General features: G+C 37.0%; 1 protein-coding gene across 3 annotated transcripts in view; it reads left to right on the top strand.

Moving 5' to 3' along the window:
• CTNNA3 (catenin alpha 3) overlaps positions 1–27,840 on the top strand; it is a 1,946,492-nt gene that overhangs the window by 106,844 nt on the left and 1,811,808 nt on the right. For all 3 annotated transcript variants that reach the window (XM_037805370.1, XM_037805369.1, XM_037805371.1), the window contains exon 5: positions 5,095–5,214. In XM_037805370.1, coding sequence (XP_037661298.1) covers positions 5,095–5,214 — 120 coding nt within the window. The remainder of the gene's footprint in view (positions 1–5,094; positions 5,215–27,840) is intronic.

Genomic DNA, 27,840 nt, shown 5'->3' with positions numbered 1-27,840 from the left:
ATCATCCATTCTGCAAACAGTGCTTTTACTATGTGCATACATAGTCACTGTACTATGTGCTACGGGTTTAAATTAAAATATATACCACCATGATTCTGTTCTCCTGGAATTTATAGACAGGTTGGGAAGTAAATTGACAATGTAAGGTACTAGGATAGAAGTTGGCACAAAGTGTTATGGAGGCATGGTGGGAATTGTATCAAGGGAGAGTTTTTTGGTTAAGTGATTTAAGGCTAAATTTGGAGAGTTAACTAGACAAAGAAGGTGGTGGAGCAGAGGGCATTTTAACTGGGAATGATATGACCTTTTCAAAGACCTGTAATAGTTCTGAATGGCTGACATGAAGACTGATCGTGTGGGAAAAAGAAAAGTTGAAGCTGGAAAGAGGTAGGTATAGACTTGCATGTGAAGGCTGAGTTAAAAAGTTTGAAGTGTGGTCTGAAAGCCAAGTGGGAACCATTAAAGAATTTTAATTATGGAAAGGACATAAACAGACTTGCATTTTAGGATCATTACTCTGGCAGCTTAAGTAGGGGGGCCAGAGTGGAGGCAGGGAGGCCAGTGAAGAGGCTGATACAGTCATCTGCTTGTGAAATGATGGGGTGGGGCAGGGAATGAATGATTGAGAGAAAGGAAGGAGGAACAGTCTATGATTTGGAAAGTGATTGGAATCCATTCAGAGGAGAAAGCGAACATCAAGGGGACTTCCAGGGGTCTTGTTGGGTATTGAGGACATTAGATTACCATTTACATAGAGGAGAGGCAGTTTATACGTGTTAGATATTTTGGATTTGAGGCATGTATGGGAGACAGTAGATACCAAAAGATAGGTTTGGAGCTCAGGAGAGTAAATAAGGCAAGAGATAGAAAGGAAAGCCTCAGGAAACAAACAGGAGGAGAAGCAGTAGGTTTGCATGAAGTCACTTAGGGAAGGTTCATAGCATGAACTAACACCTTTGAGACATTTTGGTTCAATGCAAAGCTCACTGAATGAAATCAGATTTGTGTTCAGGAGTGGCCCAGAAGAAATTAATTATATAATGTTTATTCAGTCTTATGCGTCTGCTTTCTCATTTATAAAATGCTTATGAGAAGACTTTTTATTAAACAGCTTTATTGAAGTATAACATATACTGTAAAATTAGCTCATTTTGAGACTACAATTTAATGATTTTTAATAAACTTAAAGAGTTGTGCAGTCATCACCATACTCTAATTTTAGAACATTTTCATTACCCTCTCCTTTGGACCTCTTTCTCATTTGCTGTTACTTCCCTTTCCCTTCCAGATTTTCTAAGAGGAGTAATAGCCAGAAAGCATTTTAAAAAGTTAACTTCCTGAAATAAATCTTTCTCTTTCTCACAGTGTCTAACTCTGTGCTTTGCACAGAGATGATGTTTAATAAACATTTATTGAATGACTGAGTATTTTGTGCCATCCTCACTCACTACTGAAATATGCTATCAGTTTTTAATGACAATGGTTTTTGAATTTTATGAAACTTCAGAATTTTTGAAGTAGTAATCTGTAAAGCTACATTGTAGGCTCTGTTAGGGTAAGAACTGTCTCTTATTTACCTACTTGTTTGTTTTGTGTCTGGCATGTTGCTATGCCTTTGATAAATGTTGAATGAATATCTTTGATTTCTCTTTACTGAATTCACAACAACCTTACAAAGTAGGCAGGCAAGGAAAAATCTCTTTCATTTCATAGAAAGCAAAATCAAGAATTGGAGCAGTAGTGATTTGTCAAAAGTTAAGAAGTTGTTAAAACATATAGCAAGGACTTGAACCCAGGCTTCAAGAATAGTGTATTTTCAACTGTATAGGACTATTTCTGTTTTAGATCTTGAGCGCAATTTTGTTCTGTTTTTAACTTAATGTACTCATTCCTTATAGTAAAAAGCCATTTGATATATGTGTGTATGTTTTAATTTTCTGTTTCAACTGAAAAACTTCTCTTAATGAGTGGTATTATCATCTTCTAAGTTCATTTGGAAAATATGTATGAAAATCACTGGATTACATTCAGAAAATGAATTCAGTTTTCTTCCATAATACTTTTTTGGTTGCTCTGTGCTCACCATATTTAAGTAGGTATATTAGCTTTCTTATGCTTAAAACAAATTCTTTTTATTCTAAACATTAATATTTATAGAGCATTAATTATTCTTTTGATGATTCTGTTTTAGTTTCTAGAATCTTTTGGCATTGTTTCCAACTGACATTTTAGGCACACTAGGATCACACTTGGTGACCCAGTGCTTATGGCTAGATATTTATTGGATACTTTTATGTTTATATGACACTGTGAGTATGGCATGTCTTTTTACATTATGGGTAGATCTGGTATTATTTTGCTTTGATTACATAAGAAGGGACCAAGAAATGGAAGTAGCACAGAAATGAGTATACAACCTGAAACATATTTTAATGTAAAGGTCATTACAATTAAGTTGAACAGAACTTGCTTTTCCTGTGCTGCAAGAGGAAGAAAATGAACAGGCTTTGGCTATGTTTAAGCTGATGGATAGAATCAGTTCCCATTTAAGGTTCTGAAAACTACCTGTCCTTTGAGGCCCAAATCAGATTTCCTCATATCTTCTATGTCTCTCAGTCAGTATCAGTGACATTTTTGTGTGTTTTCTTTGCAAGTTATTATTTTTTTGATTAAATTCAGTTTTATTGAAATATATTCACATACCATGCAGTCATCAATGGTGTACAGTCAACTGTTCACACTATCATTATATAGTTAAGCATTCATCACCCCAATCTATTTTTGTTTTGTAAAGAAAATGTTTTATTTAAAGTGTTAAAGACCATCACCAGAATGAATTTGATTTATATTAGTTGGTGTTCATTACAGGACTATTCTTCCCTTTTTATCCAACTGGAATTCTGTTTACTTCTTTTTTTTTAAATTCAGTTTTATTGAGCTTTATTCACATAGCATACAATCATCCATGGTGTACAATCGACTGTTCACAGTACCATTATATAGTTTTGCATTCATCACCCCAATCTATTTTTGAACATTTTTCTTACACCAGAAAGAATCAGAATAGGAATAAAAAATAAAAGTAAAAAAGAACACCCAAAACATCCCCCCCCATCCCACCCTATTTGTCATTTAGTTTTTTGTCCACATCTTTCTACTCATCCATCCATACACTGGATAAAGGAGTGCGATCCACAAGGTTTTCACAATCACAGTGTCACCCCCTGTAAGCTACATTGTTATACAATCATTTTCAAGAGTCCAGGCTATTGGGTTGGAGTTTGATAGTTTCAGGTATTTACTTCTAGCTGTTCCAATACATTAAAACCCAAAAAGGGTATCTATATAGTGCATAAAAATGTCCAACAGAGTGACCTCTCGACTCCATTTGAAATCTCTCAGCCAGTGAAACTTTATTTCGTTTCATCTCGCATCCCCCTTTTAGTCAAGAAGATGTTCTCAATTCCACGATGCCGGGTCCAGATTCATCCCCGGGAGTTATATCTTGTGTTGCCAGGGAGATTCACACCCCTGGGAGTCAGGTCCCACATAGTGGGGAGGACTGCAAATTACTTTTCTCTCTCTCTCTCTTTTTTTTTGTACCCTCTTTACCCCTTTGCCACACATTGTAATCAGACAGAGCTGTGTTGAAGTCTCAGCTTGATCAAACTTTCTGAGCCCCAGTTTCCTCACTTGTAGAATGGAAAGAGAAATAGGAACATGAGCACTTGTGAGGATTAAATTGGAAAGCATAAAGGACCTGGCACTATGCTGGCACTCTATAAATGTCACTGTCCTTCCCAATCCAGATTTTCATGTCTAGTTTCCCTAGCAGTCTGTAAATTCTTTAAGGGCAGGGAGTGTGTTTTATGTTCATAGTGTCTTGTGCATAGTAGGTGCTAAAAGAGTATTTGTGAAAGACACATAGTGTCTTATTGTGGAAATTAACACTATTTCCCATTTCTTTTTCCTGTCACCTTGGGTTGAGATAAACATGTTGCTTTCATGAAATCAAGGACTTAATTGAGGAGAATGCCATTGTAATATGGTTTAGTCCATAGTTTGATAGAGTAAGGGTTAGGTAATTTCCCTGGAAACTTAATTATGTTCTATAATAACTTATTAGCCTGTTTCACAGCATCATAGGCACAGTGGAGTTCTGGTGTATTAAGATGATGTATTCTTTATCTTTAGAAATCTTTCTAATGGTGCTCAGATTATGGGAAATAAACGACATAAGGAGAGAGCAAATGCAAATGGCTTGAAGGTGGCATTACTTGACATTTCGAATCACTGACCCTCCAAAGAATATTCTAACTTACTAAAATAGTCAATTTCTCGTGAGTTCCATTACTAGTAGCACAATAATAATCTGTGATCCACTGCATTTTGTCTTCTTTGCATTATCTAGTATTTGACTTAAAAATGAACAGGAGCATTCTGATTCAGTAGAACCAATTTCATAACTGAATTACAGAGCAGAAATGAATAAATGTTTGCTGAACATACTACATGTGCTTTAATCATCAAACTACTAGTTTTCCATCCTCTCAAAATATAAGATCTGAGAGATCCTCCTGGCTGGAGTTTACTGGGTAACCTATTCTGCATAGATATTTCTACAGAGCAAGCTAGATCCCAAACCATTACAGCAAAATATGCAAGCAGCCACCTTTTCATATATCTGTTTTGTTCCATAATTGGAATATACAAGCTCTTTAAATGCTTCCTCATTATGATTTGAAATTAAGCACTCATTATAATTATTTTTCTTTAAAAGCAGCAGTGTATCCTAAAACATGAGGGTATATATATATATTTAAATGAAGTATGCTCTTTTCTTTTGGAGTAAGAACTACACACATCTCTCATTCATGAAATAATGTTGTTTGTACTTAAAATACTGTTGCTAATTCTTTAAAATCATAACAGATTTTTTCACTGAAAGGTAATTAGCTAGCATTTGTTATTTTTGTTTTGTCGTTGGTAGAAACTGAGGCTCAGGATCGACTATTTATTTCTCTTGGTAGCTAGCTGGGAATTTGGGAAATCTATGATGCTCTCCTAGTGATTTGCTTTTGTTTTAAATTTCAGTTTCAAAGGACATTTGAGTCTCTGAAAAATGTTTCCAACATATCTGATCTCCAGAAGACCTACCAGAAGCTTGGAAAGGAGCTAGAAAATCTGGATTATTTAGCCTTCAAACGTCAGCAGGTAGGAGTCAGAGCTCTCCTCAGTGGAAAAGAGAGCACTTTAAGCTCTCCCCTGTCCTGCCTGTCAGAGGTTCAGGTTGGTCTGGGGAGACTTACTTTATAATGGTTAGGACAGAAATAGGTTGTGCTGTCCTGACCTGCTGTGTTCATACAGCTTTCTGCAGTGTTCAGTGTGGTCCTTGATTTTGGATGTGCACTTGAGGGGTTTCTACATGTATTCTTGTATCTCTCAAAGAAAGCTCTTGCTGGTTTATGAATATCCAACTATCCTTTGCCTGGAACACCCGTTGGCAGGAAGGGAACCTCTCTGCTGGCTTAGCCAGATTGCTTTTATATTTGACAGGGAAAGAAGGTTCAGGAGAAAAAAATCACCTTTAGACCAGGGAAAGGTTGCTGGTATTCATATAAAATTAAGGAAAAGAGTCATGGTAAATTAACCAAAATATGAATTGACCTTTAGTTTTCTTGTATGAATGTGGATAATTGGTAACCATTTGCTAAATGTAGAAGGTTGAAGGAAAATATACTCTACTAAGGCAAATATTTTCACCTCACTGGATAGAATCCAAGATAAATCCAGAGCCAAAATAGACACCTATAGCATTACTTTTAGAATTAGTACTTCATAAACCTAATGTTAATAATCATTAAATTCTGTGTTTGCGAAATACTGCCACATCAGTAATTACCTACTTTTCATGCTGGATTTTTTTTTCTAGTTTCTTTACAGCCACTAGGTGTCAGGGTTGTCAAGCTTTTACTTTGATCAGCTGTTTATTCCAATCAGAACAGCCAGACTTTTAAATAAGGTTGCATGAAATTTGGAAATGTGCTCAATGATGGATAGCAATTAGAAGAATGACTAAGTGGCTGACTTGCATGGCCAGGCACTGAGTCCATTACTTAAGAGTCTTTCCTGTTAGTGTGGCACTGGGTGTGACTTTCTTGCCTAATTCACAGGTTTGGGATCTTTTGGATTGAGGTTTTCAAAGCAGGACTCCTCATATTTAGCTAAACATTGTTAAGTCTGCGTGGTATGGTCTAAAAATATTGACTTGAGAAGAGATTTGTTTTTAGGTCTTGCTCTATCACGTACATTAGTTGGACATTTAACTTCCCTATGACCCTGTTGTCTTAGGAGTTGTATTTGTTTTGTAGCAGGTTTCAGGACAAATAAAATGACTGTGCACAGACTTTGGTTTATAGTGAAAAAGGATGCAATTTCCATTTAAGCTGTTTTTTTTAAATTGGTGATGGCCTAGGTAGGTATTAGCCCAGGTGACTGAGAGCTACTACGATAAGCACTTAACATTTATGCTGTGAATCACTGCTCTGGCCTGCACGATTTTTAATACAGTTTTATTTCCAAGAGCCATATATTACCACAAAAGGATATTTGAGTTAGCAAGTATTAGTTATTGTCCTCTTCTCTTATCCTTTCTCATTAGCACATATTCAGTGATTAGATTCTCACAATTAGCTAATTGTGAATTTGGAAGAATATAAAATGCTTCAAGGGCAGAAGGGCAGAACTCGGGGAGAATGGTATTGTGCACTGAGAGGTAAATTGCACGTGTGTGAGGAGAAGATGGGCACATGGGGTGTATACATATGTATACATTTATAAATCATATATACTAGTTATTAAATGACAGCTATATGCTCCATAGTATGTAATATGTTTATATATTAACTCATTAAATGCTTATAACACATAGTGGGGTTGGTTTAATTAACCCCATTGTACAGATAAGAAAACCATTGAGAGAGTTAAGTAACTTGCCCAAGGTCATTGGGCTAATAAGGCATGAGGTTGACTTCAAGTCTAAATCATTCTGACTCAAAACCTGGGCTTTTTCTATTCCTCCAAGCTGTTTCATTTCCAGTATTTCAATATCCCTGCAGGGACAGGATAGGGGATAATGAATTGAGGGCCTCTAGGAATGCAGCATCAAGGCAATTAGGAGAGGCCAGACTTGGACTTAAAGAGATATTTGAAAATGGCATCTGGTGAGAGCCAGAAAGGCAAGTCGTCTTTCCCTTTTGTTTCCCTCCTCCAAATTCTTAAGTGTATACCAAAACACTAATTGATCTTTGAAAGAATTATCTTCAGACACCTAAAAATATATATATATATATAAAACTTTTACTTTCACAGTCTCCTAAATGTTATATGCGATGACCCTAGTTTTAGAGTTACTCAAAAAAGGCAATATTTTAAACTCAAAGGGACCTTCCCTATATCTAGTGATCATTTCTGGTTTTGCCCAGAAGAGATGGAAAGGAGTGGGAGGGAAGTGGTTAGCAAGAGAAGGATGATAGAGTAGCAAGAAAGTGGGGGACCAAAGAGGGACAGGAAAAGAGGGAAAGAAACTTACAGAGCTAAGATAAGAGGGATAGAGTGAAGGGAATTAGGTGAAACTTGCTGTAACACTAAATGTATCTAGTAAATTAGAATATTGATTTTTGAAGGATTAAAAAAATCTCAGAATTGAAAAGGGGAGAAAATAAAGAAGAATGCAATAAGGCATGGTAAATGGAGTTGGGAGAGAATAGCAAAGATAAATTTTACTTTGCCATTTTGCTTCAAAAGTCAACTTCCTAGGTTTTTGTAATAACAGCCTAGTATTTGACTAAGAGCCACAGATGAATTGCTATGTTTCCCTTGTAGGCAGGGTTCAAAGGTTGGAACATCAGTTCTTCTCTGACTTGGTGGGATTTGTTTTTTTTTTAATCTCCATCTTACCCACTGAGAGCTCCTCCAAAGCTATAAAATGCACACTAGAAGATATATTTCTCCTGCTAGAAAAGATTCAGATCTCTTTCTAAAATTGCTAATTCAGCAAGGAAACTTCTGCCTTGTAAGGTGGAATACTTTGTACCATGGGAATTAGTTGTGGTTTGTTCACTGGTCCCACTGTACTTATTCCTCGTCCTGACAGAAGGTAAGCTCCGTAAGGACAGGGATCGTCTGTTGTCTTTAACACTATAGTGCTCTGAACATATCTGGCACATGGTAAATGCTCAATAAATACTTGTTGTTGGTGTTGCTAGGAACAACAAAGCATGCAACAAGTCTTGCCCATAGATTACAGGCAATTAAAATTGATAGGTTTTGCTACACTTTTAAAATTCAGAAGAGCATTAACCCTTTAGCTTCCCAGTTGCCAAGTGCTGAGAGATTGCCCCTTGTCCTATCTGTTATTTTGGTTTTCTAACATATCTCATTCTTGCTTCTATTTATTTAAACAAACATACTAATGGGCCCTTAATTCCTATTTATAGATGGTCAGTGAATTTACTTTAAATATTTTCTTTGACTCATTTATTAGATTTTTTTTTTTTCTGTTCCTCTCTGTCATTATTTTTTAAAAATCATTTTTGAGAGATTTTCTTTCCTAGAACTAGACATACGCCTGGAAAGCTTGCCTCTGTTGTTTCATCTCTCTTCTTTGGAGTTACTGTACTTTCTCTCCTAGCTGTGGGCTCAGCTATTTCTTTTCTTTCCTTTTTTCCTTTCCTCCCTCCCTTCCCTTTCCTATTCTTTTCTTTTTTTTTTTTTTTTTTTTTTTTTTTTTTTTTATCATCATTTTATTGAGATATATTCACATACCACGCAGTCATACAAAACAAATTGTACTTTCGATTGTTTACAGTACCATTACATAGTTGTACATTCATCACCTAAATCAATCCCTGACACCTTCATTAGCACACACACAAAAATAACAAGAATAATAATTAGAGTGAAAAAGAGCAATTGAAGTAAAAAAGAACACTAGGTACCTTTGTCTGTTTGTTTGCTTCCCCTACTTTTCTACACATCGATCCATAAACTAGACAAAGTGGAGTTTGGTCCTTATGGCATTCCCAATCCCACTGTCACCCCTCATAAGCTACATTTTTATACAACTGTCTTCGAGATTCATGGGTTCTGGGTTGTAGTTTAATAGTTTCAGGTATCCACCACCAGCTACCCCAATTCTTTAGAACCTAAAAAAGGTTGTCTAAAGTGTGCGTAAGAGTGCCCACCAGAGTGATCTCTCGGCTCGTTTTGGAATCTCTCTGCCACTGAAGCTTATTTCATTTCCTTTCACATCCCCCTTTTGGTCAAGAAGATGTTCTCCATCCCACGATGCCGGGTCTACATTCCTCCCCGGGAGTCATATTCCACGTTGCCAGGGAGATTCACTTCCCTGGGTGTCTGATCCCACGTAGGGGGGAGGGCAGTGATTTCACCTTTCAAGTTGGCTTAGCCAGAGAGAGAGGGCCACATCTGAGCAACAAAGAGGCATTCAGGAGGAGACTCTTAGGCACAAATACAGGGAGGCCTAGCCTCTCCTTTGCAGCAACCGTCTTCCCAAGGGTAAAACTTATGGTAGAGGGCTCAACCCATCAAACCACGAGTCCCCTATGTCTGTGGTCATGTTAGCAACCATGGAGGTGGGGTAGGCGAATACCCCTGCATTCTCCACAGGCTCCTCAAGGGGGCACTACATCGTTTTTTTTTGTTTTTTTTTTTTTCCTTGTTTGTCTTTTTTCTTTTTTTTTTTTTTTTTTAACTTTCCCTTCTTTTTTCAAATCAACTGTATGAAAAAAAAAGTTAAAAAGAAAACAAACATACAATAAAAGAACATTTCAAAGAGACCATAGCAAGGGAGTAAGAAAAAGACAACTAACCTAAGATAACTGCTTAACTTCCAACATGTTCCTACTTTACCCCAAGAAAGTTACATACTATAGCAACATTTCAGTGAACTTGTTCCTACTACATCCATCAGAAATTAACAGACCATAGTCATTTCTGGGCATCCCCAGAACGTTAAATAGCTTATCTGTTCTTCTTGGATTATTGTTCCCCCTTCCTTAATTGCTCTCTACTGCTAGTTCCCCTACATTCTACATTATAAACCATTTGTTTTACATTTTTCAAAGTTCACATTAGTGGTAGCATATAATATTTCTCTTTTTGTGCCTGGCTTATTTCGCTCAGCATTATGTCTTCAAGGTTCATCCATGTTGTCATATGTTTCACCAGATCGTTCCTTCTTACTGCCGCGTAGTATTCCATCGTGTGTATATACCACATTTTATTTATCCACTCATCTGTTGAAGGACATTTGGGTTGTTTCCATCTCTTGGCAATTGTGAATAATGCTGCTATGAACATTGGCGTGGAGATATCTGTTCGTGTCACTGCTTTCCGATCTTCCGGGTATATCCCGAGAAGTGCAATCGCTGGATCGAATGGTAGCTCTATCTCTAGTTTTCTAAGGAACTGCCAGACCGACTTCCAGAGTGGCTGAACCATTATACAGTCCCACCAACAATGAATAAGAGTTCCAATTTCTCCACATCCCCTCCAGCATTTGTAGTTTCCTGTTTGTTTAATGGCAGCCATTCTAACCGGTGTTAGATGGTATCTCATTGTGGTCTTAATTTGCATCTCTCTAATAGCCAGTGAAGCTGAACATTTTTTCATGTGTTTCTTGGCCATTTGTATTTCCTCTTCAGAGAACTGTCTTTTCATATCTTTTGCCCATTTTATAATTGGGCTGTCTGTACTGTTGTCATTGAGTTGTAGGATTTCTTTGTATATGCAAGATATCAGTCTTTTGTCAGATACATGGTTTCCAAAAATTTTTTCCCATTGAGTTGGCTGCCTCTTTACCTTTTTGAGAAATTCCTTTGAGGTGCAGAAACTTCTAAGCTTGAGGAGTTCCCATTTATCTATTTTCTCTTTTGTTGCTTGTGCTTTGGGTGTAAAGTCTAGGAAGTGGCCTCCTAATACAAGGTCTTGAAGATGTTTTCCTACATTATCTTCTAGGAGTTTTACGGTACTTTCTTTTATATTGAGATCTTTGGTCCATTTTGAGTTAATTTTTGTGTAGGGGGTGAGGTAGGGGTCCTCTTTCATTCTTTTGGATATGGATATCCAACTCTCCCAGCCCCATTTGTTGAAAAGACCATTATGGCTCAGTTCGGTGACTTTGGGGGCCTTATCAAAGATCAGTCGGCCATAGATCTGAGGGTCTATCTCTGAATTCTCAATTCGATTCCATTGATCTATATGTCTATCTTTGTGCCAGTACCATGCTGTTTTGGCAACTGTGGCTTTATAATAAGCTTCAAAGTCAGGGAGTGTAAGTCCTCCCACTTCGTTTTTCTTTTTTAGAGTGTCTTTAGCAATTCGAGGCATCTTCCCTTTCCAAATAAATTTGATAACTAGCTTTTCCAAGTCTGCAAAGTAGGTTGTTGGAATTTTGATTGGGATTGCATTGAATCTGTAGATGAGTTTGGGTAGAATTGACATCTTAATGACATTTAGCCTTCCTATCCATGAACATGGAATATTTTTCCATCTTTTAAGGTCCCCTTCTATTTCTTTTAGTAGAGTGATGTAGTTTTCTTTGTATAGGTCTTTTACATCTTTGGTTAAGTTTATTCCTAGGTACTTGATTTTTTTAGTTGCTATTGAAAATGGTATCTTTTTCTTGAGTGTCTCTTCAGTTTGTTCATTTCTAGCATATAGAAACATTACTGACTTATGTGCATTAATCTTGTATCCCGCTACTTTGCTAAATTTGTTTATTAGCTCTAGTAGGTGTATCGTTGATTTCTCAGGGTTTTCTAGATATAAGATCATATCATCTGCAAACAATGACAGTTTTACTTCTTCTTTTCCAATTTGGATGCCTTTTATTTCTTTGTCTTGCCGGATTGCCCTGGCTAGCACTTCCAGCACAATGTTGAATAACAGTGGTGACAGCGGGCATCCTTGTCTTGTTCCTGATCTTAGAGGGAAGGCTTTCAGTCTCTCACCATTGAGTACTATGCTGGCTGTGGGTTTTTCATATATGCTCTTTATCATGTTGAGGAAGTTTCCTTCAATTCCTACCTTTTGAAGTGTTTTTATCAAAAAGGGATGTTGGATTTTGTCAAATGCTTTTTCAGCATCTATTGAGATGATCAATTGATTTTTCCCTTTCGAGTTTTTAATGTGTTGTAATACATTGATTGTTTTTCTTATGTTGAACCATCCTTGCATGCCTGGAATGAACCCCACTTGGTCATGGTGTATGATTTTTTTAATGTGTCTTTGGATTCGATTTGCAAGTATTTTGTTGAGGATTTTTGCATCTATATTCATTAGGGAGATTGGCCGGTAGTTTTCCTTTTTTGTAGCATCTTTGCCTGGTTTTGGTATTAGATTGATGTTAGCTTCATAAAATGAGTTAGGTAGTGTTCCATTTTTTTCAATGTTTTGAAAGAGTTTGAGTAAGATTGGTGTCAGTTCTTTCTGGAAAGTTTGGTAGAATTCCCCTGTGAAGCCATCTGGCCCTGGGCATTTATTTGTGGGAAGATTTTTGATGACTGATTGGATCTCTTTGCTTGTGATGGGTTGGTTGAGGTCTTCTATTTCTTCTCTGGTCAGTCTAGGTTGTTCATATGTTTCCAGGAAATTGTCCATTTCTTCTACATTATCCAGTTTGTTGCCATACAGTTGTTCATAATATCCTCTTATAATCTTTTTAATTTCTTCAGGATCTGCAGTTATGTCACCTTTTTCATTCATTATTTTGTTGATATGGGTCTTCTCTCTTTTGATTTTGTCAGTCTAGCTAGGGGCTTGTCAATCTTGTTGATCTTCTCAAAGAACCAACTTTTGGTGATATTTATCCTTTCTATTGTTTTTTTGTTCTCTATGTCATTTATTTCTGCTTTAATCCTTGTTATTTCTTTTCTTGTACTTGGTTTAGGATTGGTTTGCTGTTCATTTTCTAGCTTCTTCAGTTGATCCATTAGTTCTTTGATTTTGGCTCTTTCTTCCTTTTTAATATATGCGTTTAGTGCTATAAATTTCCCCCTTAGCACTGCTTTTGCTGCATCCCATAGGTTTTGGTATGTTGTGTTCTCATTTTCATTCGTCTCTATATATTTAGCAATTTCTCTTGCTATTTCTTCTTTAACCCACTGATTGTTTAGGAGTGTGTTGTTTAACCTCCAGGTATTTGTGAATTTTCTAAGTCTCTGATGGTTATTGACTTCTAATTGTATTCCATTGTGGTCAGAGAATGTGCTTTGAATAATTTCAATCTTTTTAAATTTATTGAGGCTTGTTTTATGTCCCAGCATATGATCTATTCTGGAGAAAGTTCCGTGAGCACTAGAAAAGTATGTGTATCCTGGTGATTTGGGATGTAATGTCCTGTAGATGTCTGTTAAATCTAATTCATTTATCAGATTGTTTAGGTTTTCAATTTCCTTATTGGTCTTCTGTCTGGTTGATCTATCTATAGGAGAGAGTGATGTGTTGAAGTCTCCCACAATTATTGTGGAAACATCAATTGCTTCCTTTAGTTTTGCCAGTGTTTCTCTCATGTATTTTGTGGCACCTTGATTGGGTGCATAGACATTTACGATTGTTATTTCTTCTTGCTGAATTGCCCCTTTTATTAGTATGTAGTGGCCTTCTTTGTCTCTCAAAACATCCCTGCATTTGAAGTCTATTTTATCTGAGATTAATATTGCTACACCTGCTTTCTTTTGGCTGTAGCTTGCATGAAATATTTTTTTCCATCCTTTCACTTTCAGTTTCTTTGTGTCCCTGTGTCTAAGATGAGTCTCTTGTATGCAACATATTGATGGTTCATTTTTTTTGATCCATTCTGCGAATCTATATCTTTTAATTGGGGAGTTTAATCCATTTACATTCAACGTTAAAACCGTGAAGGCATTTCTTGAATCGGCCATCTTATCCTTTGGATTATGTTTGCCATATTTTTCCCTCTCTCTATTAATATCCTTTATTGTACCCATACCGAATCTCTTTAGTACTGAACCTTTCTCCAAGTCTCTCTGTCCTGTCTTTGTTTCTCTGTCTGTAGGGCTCCCTTTAGTATCTCCAGTAGGGCAGGTCTCTTGTTAGCAAATTCTCTCAGCATTTCTTTGTTTGTGAAAAATTTAAGCTCTCCCTCAAATTTGAAGGAGAGCTTTGCTGGATAAAGTATTCTTGGCTGGAAATTCCTCTCACTCAGAATTTTAAATATATCGTGCCACTGCCTTCTCGCCTCCATGGTGGCTGCTGAGTAGTCACTACTTAGTCTTATGCTGTTTCCTTTGTATGTGGTGAATTGCTTTTCTCTTGCTGCTTTCAGAACTTGCTCCTTCTCTTCTATGTTTGACAGTGTGATCAGTATATGTCTCGGAGTGGGTTTTTTTGGATTTATTCTATTTGGAGTTCGCTGAGCATTTATGATTTGTGTATTTATGTTGTTTAGAAGATTTGGGAAGTTTTCCCCAACAATTTCTTTGAATACTCTTCCTAGACCTTTACCCTTTTCTTCCCCTTCTGGGACACCAATGAGTCTTATATTCGGACGTTTCATATTATCTATCATATCCCTGAGGTCCATTTCGATTTTTTCAATTTTTTTCCCCATTCTTTCTTTTATGCTTTCATTTTCCATTCTGTCATCTTCGAGGTCACTGATTCGTTGTTCAACTTCCTCTAGTCTTGTACTATGAGTGTCCAGAATCTTTTTAATTTGGTCAACAGTTTCTTTAATTTCCATAAGATCATCCATTTTTTTATTTAGTCTTGCAATGTCTTCTTTATGCTCTTCTAGGGTCTTCTTGATTTCCTTCATATCCCGTACTAGGGTCTCATTGTTCATCTTTAGTTCTTTGAGTAGCTGCTCTAGGTGTGTCTCTTCTGGTCTTTTGATTTGGGTGCTTGGGCTTGGGTTATCCATATCGTCTGGTTTTTTCATATGCTTTATAATTTTCTGTTGTTTTTGGCCTCGTGGCATTTGCTGACCTTGATAGGGTTCTTTTTGGGTTTGTAGACCAGTTGAAGTCCTTATCTCTAATTTATCAGATCTACAGCTTCGTGGAGTACACTTTCTCTAACTAACCAGCAGGTGGCGTCCACGAGCCACCCGCTCTCCACAAGCCAGATCTCCCCTGCCCAGCCTTTTTGGTGAGTGGGGGAGTGAGTCTTGTGGGGCCCAATTGGTGTCCCAAGCTTGCGTGTGTAGTTGGTGTTGCCTGCCCTGTATGTGGGGCGTGTTTCTGGGCAGTCGGGGAGGGGGGGTGGCCCTAACAATCAAATCTCCCTGATGATCCTAGAGTTTTAAATCTACTGCAATAGTCTAATCCTTCAGTTCAGTCCTGCCACAGTTTGTCTCTGCCACTGACCCACAAGTCTTTGGTATTGGCGTATGGCTCCTGAGACTTGCAAGTGGGCCCCTCTTCCAGGCTGTGCACCCCGGGTCCTCTGTTGAGGGATGACTGTGCTATGTCACAGGTGAGTGCCGACCCCCCAGGGCAGTTCTGGGCTGCTGGGCTGTGTTGGGAGGCTTCCAGTCTGCTCAAATGATGGCTGAATGGGGCTCTGTTAATTCACACTGCTCCCCCTTCCCAGCTCTTGGACATTCAGCTGAGGTTGCAGGGAAGGCTAATGTCCACGCCCAGTTTTGTGGTGTGTGCCTGTTATTTGAAGCACTTCCGTCACACTGGGTTGTCTGGGGCAGCTCTGGGCTATGGGGCTGGCGATGGGCAGGAGTGTTTCCTGTCCACCAGGATGGTGGCTGTGAGCGGACACCCCCCTTTTCTTGGGAAGTTGTGTTGTTTAGTGAATTTTCTCAGCCACTGGATTATTGCCTTTTGTCTCAGAGCTCTCTTAGTTCTGCTCTTGACTTGAGGTGCCCAAATTTCAATTCTTTGAAGCTTTCTGTATTGAGCTTCTTAGAGTAATTGTTTTAGAAAAAGCAAAAAGGATTTAAAAAAAAAAAAAAAAAAAAAAAAAAAACGGCCCTCCTCAGAGATCTAATGGGTTATTGAAATGCTAATAGACAAAGCAACCAGGGCCATTAAGGAAAGGTGCCCAGGGCAGAGAGATCAGCCTTGCTTCTGGATTTGCATATGCGCCTCAAGGCCTGATCTCCGCCCTTCCCCTTTCTGTGTTCACCAGAACTCCAAAAATCCTCTGCTTTTATTTTGGAGTTTTTCGTGTTGTTTTTTTTCTATGTCTGTCTCCTCTCTGCTGGGCTGGCTGCTCTCAGAGTCTCTGGTGTCTGGCCTCAGTCTATCTATGGTTGGAGTTTGAATCAGTAGAATGAGTTTCCGATAAGAGCAGTCACTGCAATTCTCCCTTCTCCTTCCTGGAGCTGACAGCCCCTCCTCCCCCGGGACTGAGCCTGGCAGGGAGGGGCGCGGGTCCCCTGGCCGCAAAAACTTACAGATTTCGCTGATCTCAGCAGTTCCACGTTTTCATGAGTGTTGTATGAAGTATGCCCAAAGACAGATTGCTCTGTGGTGTCCAGTCCACGCAGTTCCTGGCTTTTTACCTACTTTCCTGGAGGAGTAACTAAAACATACAGCTCACCAGTCTGCCATCTTGCCCCGCCTCCTTTCCTATTCTTTTCTTTTCTTTCTTTCTTTTTTTTTTTCTTTTGATTGCTTACACATCAGCTATTCCTCATGTTGTATTTTAGGTCAAGCACAAGCATCTCTACATTTTCCTACTGTCAAAAAGATTAATGTTGAAAATAGCTTTGGTTGAAAAATGTGAGAGGAGGCTGTGATAAATGAGGTGGTAGGTTTACCAGGATGAGTCAGCCTGAAATAAACGGAAGACAAAGCAAGATTAAACAGAGAATCTGGAGATTTTTTGTTCTTAGTATCTGGACATGTAATCTTGGAATTAATCTACTAGGGCAGTTTGATTTTTAGCCTCCTGGTTTGTGCTATGTAGGAATGGTAATAGCAAGGTCCAGATATTATATAGATCACAGGTTTATGTGTTAATTTGTGAAGTTATAGATCAAGAGATTTCCTTGGGGCTCTGATTTTGTGGAATAAAGTAAAGTTTGACTATCTAGACTCCATTTCCTTTCTCACTTCTGCCCTAATACTTGTAATAGCGTTATAAAATACAATTCCTTTCCAGAGGCTTCTGAAGTCCTTTGATATAAATTAAAGTTGACATTATTAAATTGGACATTATGTAGAGTAAAGCCCATTTACATGATGTGAAAATATGTAAAATTGAAATATTGTAGTTGACATACACATCCATGTTGGAACATATCACATATTCCTGATCTCCCACTTGCCTCTCTGATCATAGCATGCTAGTCTTGCCTTCTTACCTTTTCATTATATATATATATATATATATATATATATATATATATATACACACACCTTGATATTTGATATATCCATCCCCTTTCTATAACTAGTAATCATTCTTTAAAGCAAAACTGGAGTCTATCTTCTCTCATATACACTTAACCCTAGGACCCCTAGTAAATGTGAAAACTCTTCTTCCTTTTTTGATATTTTTACCTTTTATCTGTGTCATGTGATTTAGCATCTGAGTGATGATACATTGTGCATTGATTATACACTCCTTGAAGACCAATTTAGTGCCATGGTTAGGAGTGTGGGCTTTGTAGTCAGCCAGACTTGATGAGACTACGAATACTGCCTTGGACACCCCAGTTTCTTCTAAAACATTAGGAAAATAACACCTAACTTAGAGCCTGTTTTAAGAATACAGTAAACAAAGTATAAAATACATATATATCTTTAAATTATGTAAAGGAATCAGTATATAAAGGCTTAGCACAGTGCCTGATATGCAGTTAATATAAATGCCAGCTGTTGTAATATTGTTTTGTGTTATTCTCTTAAGTCATCTCAAATGGTTTGTATGTTCCATAAGGTTATGTACTCCATTTTTATATTTTTATATTGTTTTTTGGTCTAGTATTGCTCTCAACATAGAGGATGAAATGTTTTTGGACATATGTAGTTACTGGTTGGAGGTCTGTGTCACAAAAAGACATTCACAGCATTTGGCTCTAATGGGTTTCTAAGGTAGCATTTTTGATGGGTAGTGAAATTAAGTTCTTGAGTACTTGTGCCAAGGCAATCTGTGGTAAATAGGGTTCTAGCCTGATGTTCTGGCGAACTCCAATAATGTAATTACAACCTATGAGCCTAAACTTCCCTTGTGGTTCTAAATAGTGTCGTAAGTACAATATAGCCCTGTCTCTAGCGATGATGTTCAGGAGTCAACGAACAGTTGCTGTTTGTTTTATTGAGTTGTGTGAGTTACCTCCTTCAGATAACTCCAAGAAAAGAGGGTGTATACAATACTTCTTAATATAGGAATTGAATTTACAATGATCCTTTATCAATGATGAAAAATAGAGATAAATTAGATGAAATTTATTTTTTGAGAATGACTGCAAATTAACATTTTGAATTGATGAATAAAATACCAGATAGATGTTGACTGACCACATCCAAAATAATCCTAGGTTTACCCTGCACCTCAACAATTCCAGGTACACAGGACAACAATGTAGAGCTCTTGTGAAAACAATGCTTAGCAAAACAAAACTAAATAGCTCTGGATTTTTTGTTGTTACACGATAGCAGATAGAGAGGAGGAAGTTGATGAATTCCAGTAATAATCTTCAACCATATAAAGACTTATAGCAAGGAAACTGTTAGGGAGCAGCTAGGATAAGGGAATATGCGATGGTGATACTGCACTGGAGGTTGCTTATCTAAGAACAGTATAAGATAGAACTAGTTTCCCATTGGGGTTAAATTCACTTAAGACTTTAAAAAATAGAGTACATATGCATCTTGGATTATTTAGACTCATTCTAAGGAAAAGTGAATTTGGGGGCTAGACTGAATTAGCACTAAGGTACTCAGCTTCTTGACCAAAGGTTCTATAAGCAATAGATTCACTTCATGGCCTTTGTTAGATAAAATATGCTAATTTCTCAATTGGGAGACGATCTTTACCTTCCTGTTATGTAATTAATCCAACTATCTTAAAGAGTTTGAATTGAATTAATTCCTTTTAATGGTAAGCAAACCAAGTATTGCTATATTAAAATATTCATAGATGGTACTCTGTTTCTTAATTCCTCAGTCAAGGTATTATTTATGCCTTTTATAAACATGTTTCTGAAGATCTCAAAGCAGTTTAGACTTCATTTAAAACTTTATTGCACAGGTTTTTAAAAAATGTTAAATTATAGGACAATGTGCTACACCAAAGTTTGAACTAACCTTAACAGATGTTTTATTCTACCCATTATATATTCAACTGCATTTTTATTCAGTTGTGCATAGTTGTTTGTGCCAAGGAAAAAAAAGATGGCATTGCATTTATTCTTGAGTTTTTTAACACAGAGAGATAAGAAGGTTGAGTATATTGTTCAAAGTTATTCTAAGCTGGGAGCAGATTCAGAATTAATATTCATGTTTCCTAATTTCTAGCCTATTACAATAGCTGTTCAACCATTTTCACTACTTTATAAACTGCAGATCTTAATAGGGTGATTTAGTTTTTCTATGTCATGGTCTGAAAGAAAACCTTACGGATTTTTTTTTTGTAAGAACCTCACCCTTTATTTAAAAATGAATGATCATCCTTTGTGTTCAGAGAACATGCTTTGTATCATTTCTATTTGCCTAAATTTATTGAGGCATGCTTTATGACTTAACATTTTTATAGTGTTGTTCAAATCATCAATATCATTGATTTCTATCAAGTTGTTCTATCCTTTACTAAAAATGGAGTATTGAATTATCTAACTATAACTGCTGAATTGTCTATTTCTCCCTTCAATTCTTTCAGCTTTTTCTTCATATGCTTTTGGGACTCTGTGGTTAAGTGATATATTTATAGTTGTTATATCTTCTTGGAGGGTTGACCCTTTTGTCATTAAAATTTTCCTTTTCTCTAGTAAATATTTTTGCCTTAAAGTCTATTTTTTTTTTTTGCCACTCCAGCTCTCTTATGGTTAGTTGTTTCCATGGCATATCTTTTCCCATCCTTTTATTGTCAAACTATCTGTGTCTTTGAATCTAAAGTTAGTCTCTCCTATTTGGAAAAATGTTGGTTTTTTTAAAAAATTATTCTGTTAATTTGTACCTTTTAATTGGAGAGTTAATTCTTACACTTAATGTAATTACTGATAATATATCATTTACATCTGCTATTTTGCTACTTTTCCAAAATTTTAATGTCATTTCCCTGTATTTCAACATTAGTCTTTTTTGTTAAATATACATTATTACTGTACCGTTTGAATTCCCTTGTATTTCTTTCAATATATATTTTGTTTTATTTTCTTAGTATTTGCCTTTGTTATTGCAATTAACATTCTAAATTGTAAAATTTTAGTTTGGATTAATACCAACCATTGGGAGTTGAATTTTGTCTCACACAAAAGGCACATTCAAGTCCCAACTCCTAGTGCTGTGGTTGTGAACCCATTTGCAAATAGGACTTTTGAAGATGTTGTTCATTGAAGTTTGCCCAAACAAAATGAGGGTGTGCCTTAATCAAATATGGCTGAAGCTCTTATGAGCCAAGGAAATTGGACCAAAGAAGAAAAGTTACAGGGAGCAGCCAGAAGTTGGAAGTCAACAGAACTCAGAAGAGAAAAAAAGAAGATGCCACTATATTCATTACCATGTAATAGAAAATCCAAGGGACCATAACGATTGCTGGCCAGACAGAAGATAACATCCATGGGAGAAAAGTAAGCCTCCTAGCCTCATAAACCATGCGCAAATAAATTCCTTTTACTAAGCCAAAAAAAAAAAAAAAAAAAAAAAAAAAATCAAAATGATGCATATTTTACATTTGTTCTCCTTTTGAAATTTGATTTCCAATTAGAAACAGTTAATGGTCATGACAAGTAGGTGTCTTCTCTTAAGCTAGTAAAGTAAAAATATTATAGAGATATCTTTTTAAGTCCAAAGATTTGCTATTCCATTTCCATCTGTTGACTCTGGGGTACAGCTTACTGGTGGCACTTGGGTAGAAGGCTGTTGAATCAAGCTCTTAATAGCTAATGTTCATGCACCAAAAAAGATTTAATTTTTTTACAAGGTTGTTTGCTATACAATAATTTGCCTTGTGGTCATCTTATAACTTCTTCATAGTGGGGAATGTTTATTGAAATACTTAATGCTTTGTTATGGGCTGTTTTCAAAATTTACAATGCTATAGGTATTACAGGGATGGTAAAACTTTCAGTGTTTGCATCAACATGATGCTTATTTGTGCATGTCTCTTATTGCATGTCTGAGACTATAAGGTTGTCAGTGAAAATAATATTGATGAAAAATTCAAGTCCTAGAGAGTTAACTATGAAAATAATTTCTCTTCTAGTATGTTTTGTAGCTTGAAAATTATCTGTACATAAAAAGTGAAGGACCTACTGCTGCTAAAATCATGACCTCTGGTAGCTTAAGATGCAAACTAAAGAGGATGTGTAAGAATCACAGCATCTTAAACTAAGAGTCATCAGAATGCATCCAACCCAATCCTTAGGGACAAGGAAATTGAGGCCCAAGGAGATTAAATATTTTATACAATGTTAAACATTTGCCTAATGGCAGAGCTGGGGTAGTAACAGGAAGTGATATTTTATTGTAATCTTTGGTTCTTTTTGTGACCTCTTTAACATGTCAGTGGGTTTTGTATTGACCATTGGGTATCTCTGGTTTATATCCTGAAGCCGTGAGGGGACCAACAGATGTGAAAGGCATTCCTTTCCATTTGGAAAAGCTGCGTGAGCCTGGGAACTGGGCTGGTTTCAGAAATCCCTTATAGTGTCAAAACAAAGCCAGAGGAGGCATTTATTTCGTACTGATTCATGGATAGTGAGGGACTTACTTGGCTGCAGCAGGAGTTTGAGGCTTCGACGGCAGTATTTGTGGAAGCAAGCTCCGTTCTACCCAGAAAGTCGTACTTCTGCTGTCTCCTGCATCGTGAGGAGCATTTCCTCTGCTGTAATATCTGGTGGGCACTTACGCAGCGATACTCTCTCCTTGATCCTGGGGTGAATGGAATGGAGATGTCTCTCCTAGTCCCTTGAGAGCCTGAGAATGTAAGTGCCTTTCTTCTGAAGAATCTCTGTTCTCTCCTTTCTCCAATAAAGGACCTGGGTGTAATCTTTCCAAAAATGCAAGTCCCCAGCCCTTCCCCATCTCCAGTTTCCCTACTTAAGGAGAAAGGAGAGGGTTTTTTTTTTTTTTTTTTAATTCATTTTTATTGAAATATATTCACATACCATACAATCATATAGTTATGCATTCATCACCACAATCTATTTCTGAACACTTTCCTTACAACAGAAAGAATCAGAACAAAAAAAAAGTAAAAAAAGAACACCCAAACCGTCCCCCATCCCACTCTATTTGTCATTTAGTTTTTGTCCCCATTTTCCTACTCATCCATTCATACACTAGATAAAGGGAGTATGATCCACAAGGTTTTCACAATCACAGTGTCACCCCTTGTAATCTACATTATTATACAATCATTTTCAAGAGTCCAGGCTATTGGGTTGGAGTTTGATAGTTTCAGGTATTTACTTCTAGCTATTCCAATACATTAAAACTTAAGAGGTGTTATCTGTATAGTGCATAAGAATGTCCACCAGAGTGACCTCTCAACTCCACTTGAAATCTCTCAGCCACTGAAAGTATTTCATCTCATTTTGCATCCCCCTTTTGGTCAAGAAGATATTCTCAATCCCACGATGCTGGGTCCAGATTCATCCCCAGGAGTCATATCCTGCGTTGCCAGGGAGATTTACACCCCTGGGAGTCAGGTCCCACATAGTGGGGAGGGCAGTGAGTTCACCTGCCGAGGTAGCTCAGTTAGAGAGAGAGAGGGCCACATCTGAGCAAAAAAGAGGTACTCAGGGGGAGACTCTTAGGCACAATTATATGCAAGTTTAGCCTCTCCTTTGCAGTAATGAGCTTCATAAGGGCAAGTCCCATGATGGAGGGCTCGGCACATCAAACCGCCAGTCCCAATGTTTGTGACAACATCAACACCAGTCCAGGTAAGGAAGTCCAACACTTCTGCATCTTCCCCCAGCTCCTTGGGGGGGGGGGGGGAGGGCTGTAAATATATTTTTTATTCTCTGCCCAAATTACTTTGGGATGTGTCACTATTTTACTCTAACCTATACTAACCTACTGGAGAGGGTTCTTTTGAGTGTCTATAGAAATGTACAACAAAAGGCTTCAGTGGGGATGTTGCACGTTTGACTTTTCAGTGAAGTACCTTACTTTCTGATTACGCTCGTACTCCAATTGGTGTTTTCTTTTTTTAAAAAAATTTTTTTTTTTTAGTTTTTATTGAGATTGTTCACCTACTATACAACTATCCAAAGATCCAAAGTGTACAATCAGTTGCCCATGGTACCATTATACAGCTGTGCATCCATCACCACAATTAATTTTTTTTCAGTTTTTAAAACATTTTCATTTCTCCAGAAAATAAATAAAGACACACACAAAAAAGGAAACTCAAATCCTCCCATACTCCTAACTAGCCCCCCCACCTCCATTATTGATTCATAGTTTTGGCATAGTACGTTTGTTACTTTGATGAAAGAATGTTAAAATACAACTAACTGTATTATATAGTTTGCAATAAGTATGCGTTTTTTCCTATATGCCCCTCTATTATTCCCTTCTAGTTATAGTGTCATACATTTGTTCTAGTTAATGAGACAGATTTCTAATATTTGTAGAGTTAATCACAGACATTGTCCACCACAAGATTCACTGTTTTATACATTCCTGTCTTTTAACCTCCAACTTTCCTTCTGGTGACATACATGACTCTGAGCTTGCCCTTTCCACCACCTTCACACACCATTCAGCACTGTTAGTTATTCTCACAATGTGCTACCATCACCCCTGTCCATTTCCAAACGTTTAAGTTCACCCTAGTTGAACATTCTGCTCATAATAAGCAACTGCTTCCCATTCTTTAGCTTCATTCTATATCCTGGTAACTTATATTTCATGTGTATGAGTTTACATGTTATAATTAGTTGATATCAGTGAGATCCTGCAATATTAGTCCTTAGGTGTTTGTCTTATTTCACTCAATATAGTGCCCTCAAGGTTTCTTCATTAACCCATTTTTTTAAGATGGTTTTGTTCACACACCATACATTCTGTCCTAAATGAACAGTCATTGGTTCCCTGTATAGTCACATATTTATGTGTTCAGCACCATCACCACTATCTATATAAGGACATCTCCATTTCTGCCACAAGGAAGGAGGAAGAGTCAAAGAAGGTAGAGAGAGAAAAGAAAAAAAAGAGAGAAAAAACATGACAGCTAGAAAGCCACAAAAGGAAAGATAGCATTAAACTAAAGTAGAATAAAGAGTCAGACAACATCACAATTAGTGTTTTTGATCTTTCTGACTGGGTCCCAGGAATCTGGACCAGAGTAAAATTCTATACCAGGATGAAGGGAACACCAGCAAGGATATGGACTTCCTTGAGTTTGATGTTGTGGGACTGTGGAGTCATCCAGGGTACTGGGTTTCATATTAAAACTGCAGGAACAACAAAGACCTTTTCAAAACACACACACACACGCATACACCCACACCCACCCACTCACCCACACCCACACCCACATCCCCCTGGGGGCGAAGGGCTGGAAGTTGAGGTGCCTGTAAATGCAAATAATTCAGCTGTGCCATTTTAAAAAAGAAAAGACATATTTGAAAAGAAAATGATATTGCCATATTTTAGAATAGGAAGGAATTGTAAGCATCATCTGGTTTAACCTCTTCAATACGTGAATACACAAATAATAAAAAAAACCCCCATCATTTTGTTGTTTATTGATATAATGAAATTTTGATTTCTTTGAGAATTTCTAGATCCTATTTCCTTTAAACAAGTGCCCTCTAAACCAGTGCTTCTCAAACTTTAATGTGTATTCAAATCACCTGGGGATATTGTTAAACTACAAATTCTGACTCATAGATCTAGAATGAGGCTGGAGAGTAAAAAAAAAAAAAAAAAAACAAGAAAAAACTCCCAGGTGCTGCTCATGCTGATGCTGCTGGTCCATGGACCACACTTGAAGTTTAAACAGTAAACTCTAGGAGAGCATTATTTCCTGTTTTATCTCCAGGGCCTAAAAAAAAAAAAAAAAGAGTCCTTGGAATATAGTAGGGTACTTAGTAAATATTTGCTTTTGAATTTGAGTAATGATCCAAGTATGTGTCTATGTGTAGGCTATAGATGATATTGCTATTCTAATTATTGTTTTATCATGAATTCTTTTATCAGGAATTCATGAATTTATCATGAATTCTTTTATCATGAGTTTTTATGATTCTTTGTCATGTGAGGACAGATCTCTGCACATACTGTGCTTTTGTAGATCACATATTTAGCAGTTGTAGAAGGTATCCTTTGCATATTGCCTTGCTACAAGTGAAAGAGAATTAAGATGTGACAGCAGCTGAGTCTGAGGTACAAGAAGCTGGAGAGAAGAGTGCAATACTTTAGCCCTACAGTGTCCACCATGATTGGCCAAACTAACAGTGGGCTAGCTGCTACTAACCCAGCAGCATTTGTTCTAGAAAAGCAAGCTCAGTCACACACTTACTATTATAATCTTGTACAGATTCTTATTAACTTTGTGTATGCAAGCTGTGCATCACTACTTGCCTGCACAATCAGAAAACATTGCAATGACAGTTACCATGTTCTTGTCAGGTGAAAAGATTACTGTGCAACTAAAGCTCTCAGTGTTAATAGTTGTGCCGGCAGCATGCCTACAGTGCTACTGACTAAAATTCAAAGGAAGTGTTTAGGCTGCTTAGATGAGGCCAACGGTTCTGTAGAGCTTTAAACGTGTACACCAGTCATGCAGCCTTCTGTAGATATTAAATTACCTGATGGAAGCTGGTTGCCTGAAGGCTAATTTAATATATAATGAGAAGTTTAGTTTGTACCTTTTTTTTTGTTAAAGTATAGTTGTTTTTGTTCTCTGATATACCATATTTGGACAATTTCAAATTTTGCTATTTAGGAGGAAGTTAATAAACTTTTATATCTCATGCGCCAAATGTGACAGCAGTAGAAACAGTTATGCTGCAATACATTTGGTGAGGGGAAATGTCACCAGAAGATGGAGCAGCATTGCTGGCTCATTCTACATTTTTTTCGTGATTTAGAAGGGTATGCGTATGTATAGGTTTACTTCCATATGCTCTGGTTTCAAATGACAAAAAAATATGAATTAACCTCAATGTAATCTTCAGATTCAAGATTGCATTTTGGATGGGATATCTTTGGAATTTTTACAATGTAAATAGTTTGTATTTATTGATCGAACTAACTATATGTTGCTTAACATTTCTAGTATCACTTATGAAATTTCAGAAACTGGAGCAAGATGCCACAATATAAATCTATAATGCACATTGCATTCCTTTCTTCAACTGTGTCTTCATGAATCTAATGTTTTCCTCTTCTATTGTAGCATAAAGAATTAATCCTTGCTGTATTCTTTATATAAATGCTGCTCATATTATTTTGGCATCTGGTAAGCCCGTAGTTAAGTATTTATCATCTACTCCATTATAAAACCTTTGTTCCAAAAGAGCTGTTTGAGCCCATTAGATATATACACAATTAAGTAGGTAATGATCTGTGGCTGCAGCCATACAGCATTAACAGCTGACCTGTGGGCTGATTTTCCAAGTGTGGTGCTGACTGTTGATAGGAAGTATTTACATTATGGGATGAAACTGTTTTGACTATTTGGAGGGCTCTTTTGAGGACTAAAGTTTAATTTAAGGTACATACTTTGCTCTCCCTTACAGTTTGCTTAATGGAGAAATTGTACTATTTTCCTCACTCTGATTTAGACATTGGGATGTCCAACCTTTGAAAGTTACTGAAGTTATTCTTGGTACTTCTGTTGGTGCAGAGTGAAATAGTCCATCACATGTTTCATTGCTGATAGATATACATTTATGTCTTCATCCTAAACTTTTATTTGTAAGGTTTAAGGTAATGTTGATCATTTCCCCCAAATTAGTGTTAGAGTCACTGAGAACAGTTAGAATACCTTTGACAATTTTGATAATCATTAAGTGTAAATTTAGAGATGCTAAATATGGATAACTATTCTGGTAAATCTTCAGTTTTTTGGGACATTTTTTTTTGGCCAGCTTTTGAGTCTGAGTTCAAGGTCCATTTTCTGAGGGTAAAGGCATCATTTCTCACCTGGGGTTAGGGCAGGGAATTCTGGGGGTATGACATGGTGTCATGTGAATAAATAGAACTTTTGGTAAGCAGAAGTGTGCATTTGTTGAGAAAGAATGGGACTGAAAGATGTGGCTTGCCTCTTGCCCACTCTAATAAAAATATAACATCTATACCAGGTAGTAAGAGTGTGGACTTTTAAGGTCAAGCTCATTTAATAACTGGGGGAATGATGTTTATTTTATTTTGGATGTGAGAAACATTAAAGACTAAACAGCAGGAAATAAATCATGTACCTGAACTATTTTTTAAACTTAGCAGTAATTATGTTTTTTGGAATTGCTTTGAAATCTATCAGGAAACACGTTTTTGCCTTAGAAACGGGGAGTAAATGACTCCAGGCTTAAGACACTTAAGATATTTGACTTTTATGCTAAAATAATGGGCTAGCATTGGATCCATGTAAAAGAAAATGGAATTTTATCAGTGGTGGAGTGTTTATGAAGGGAAGGAAACTTAAATTAGATTT

The sequence above is a fragment of the Choloepus didactylus genome, chromosome 15 (assembly GCF_015220235.1).
Source record: "Choloepus didactylus isolate mChoDid1 chromosome 15, mChoDid1.pri, whole genome shotgun sequence".
Classification (NCBI taxonomy): Eukaryota; Metazoa; Chordata; class Mammalia; order Pilosa; family Megalonychidae; genus Choloepus; species Choloepus didactylus.
The sequence above is the reverse complement of the archived record's forward strand: the minus strand, read 5'-3'. Positions and strand labels throughout refer to the sequence as shown.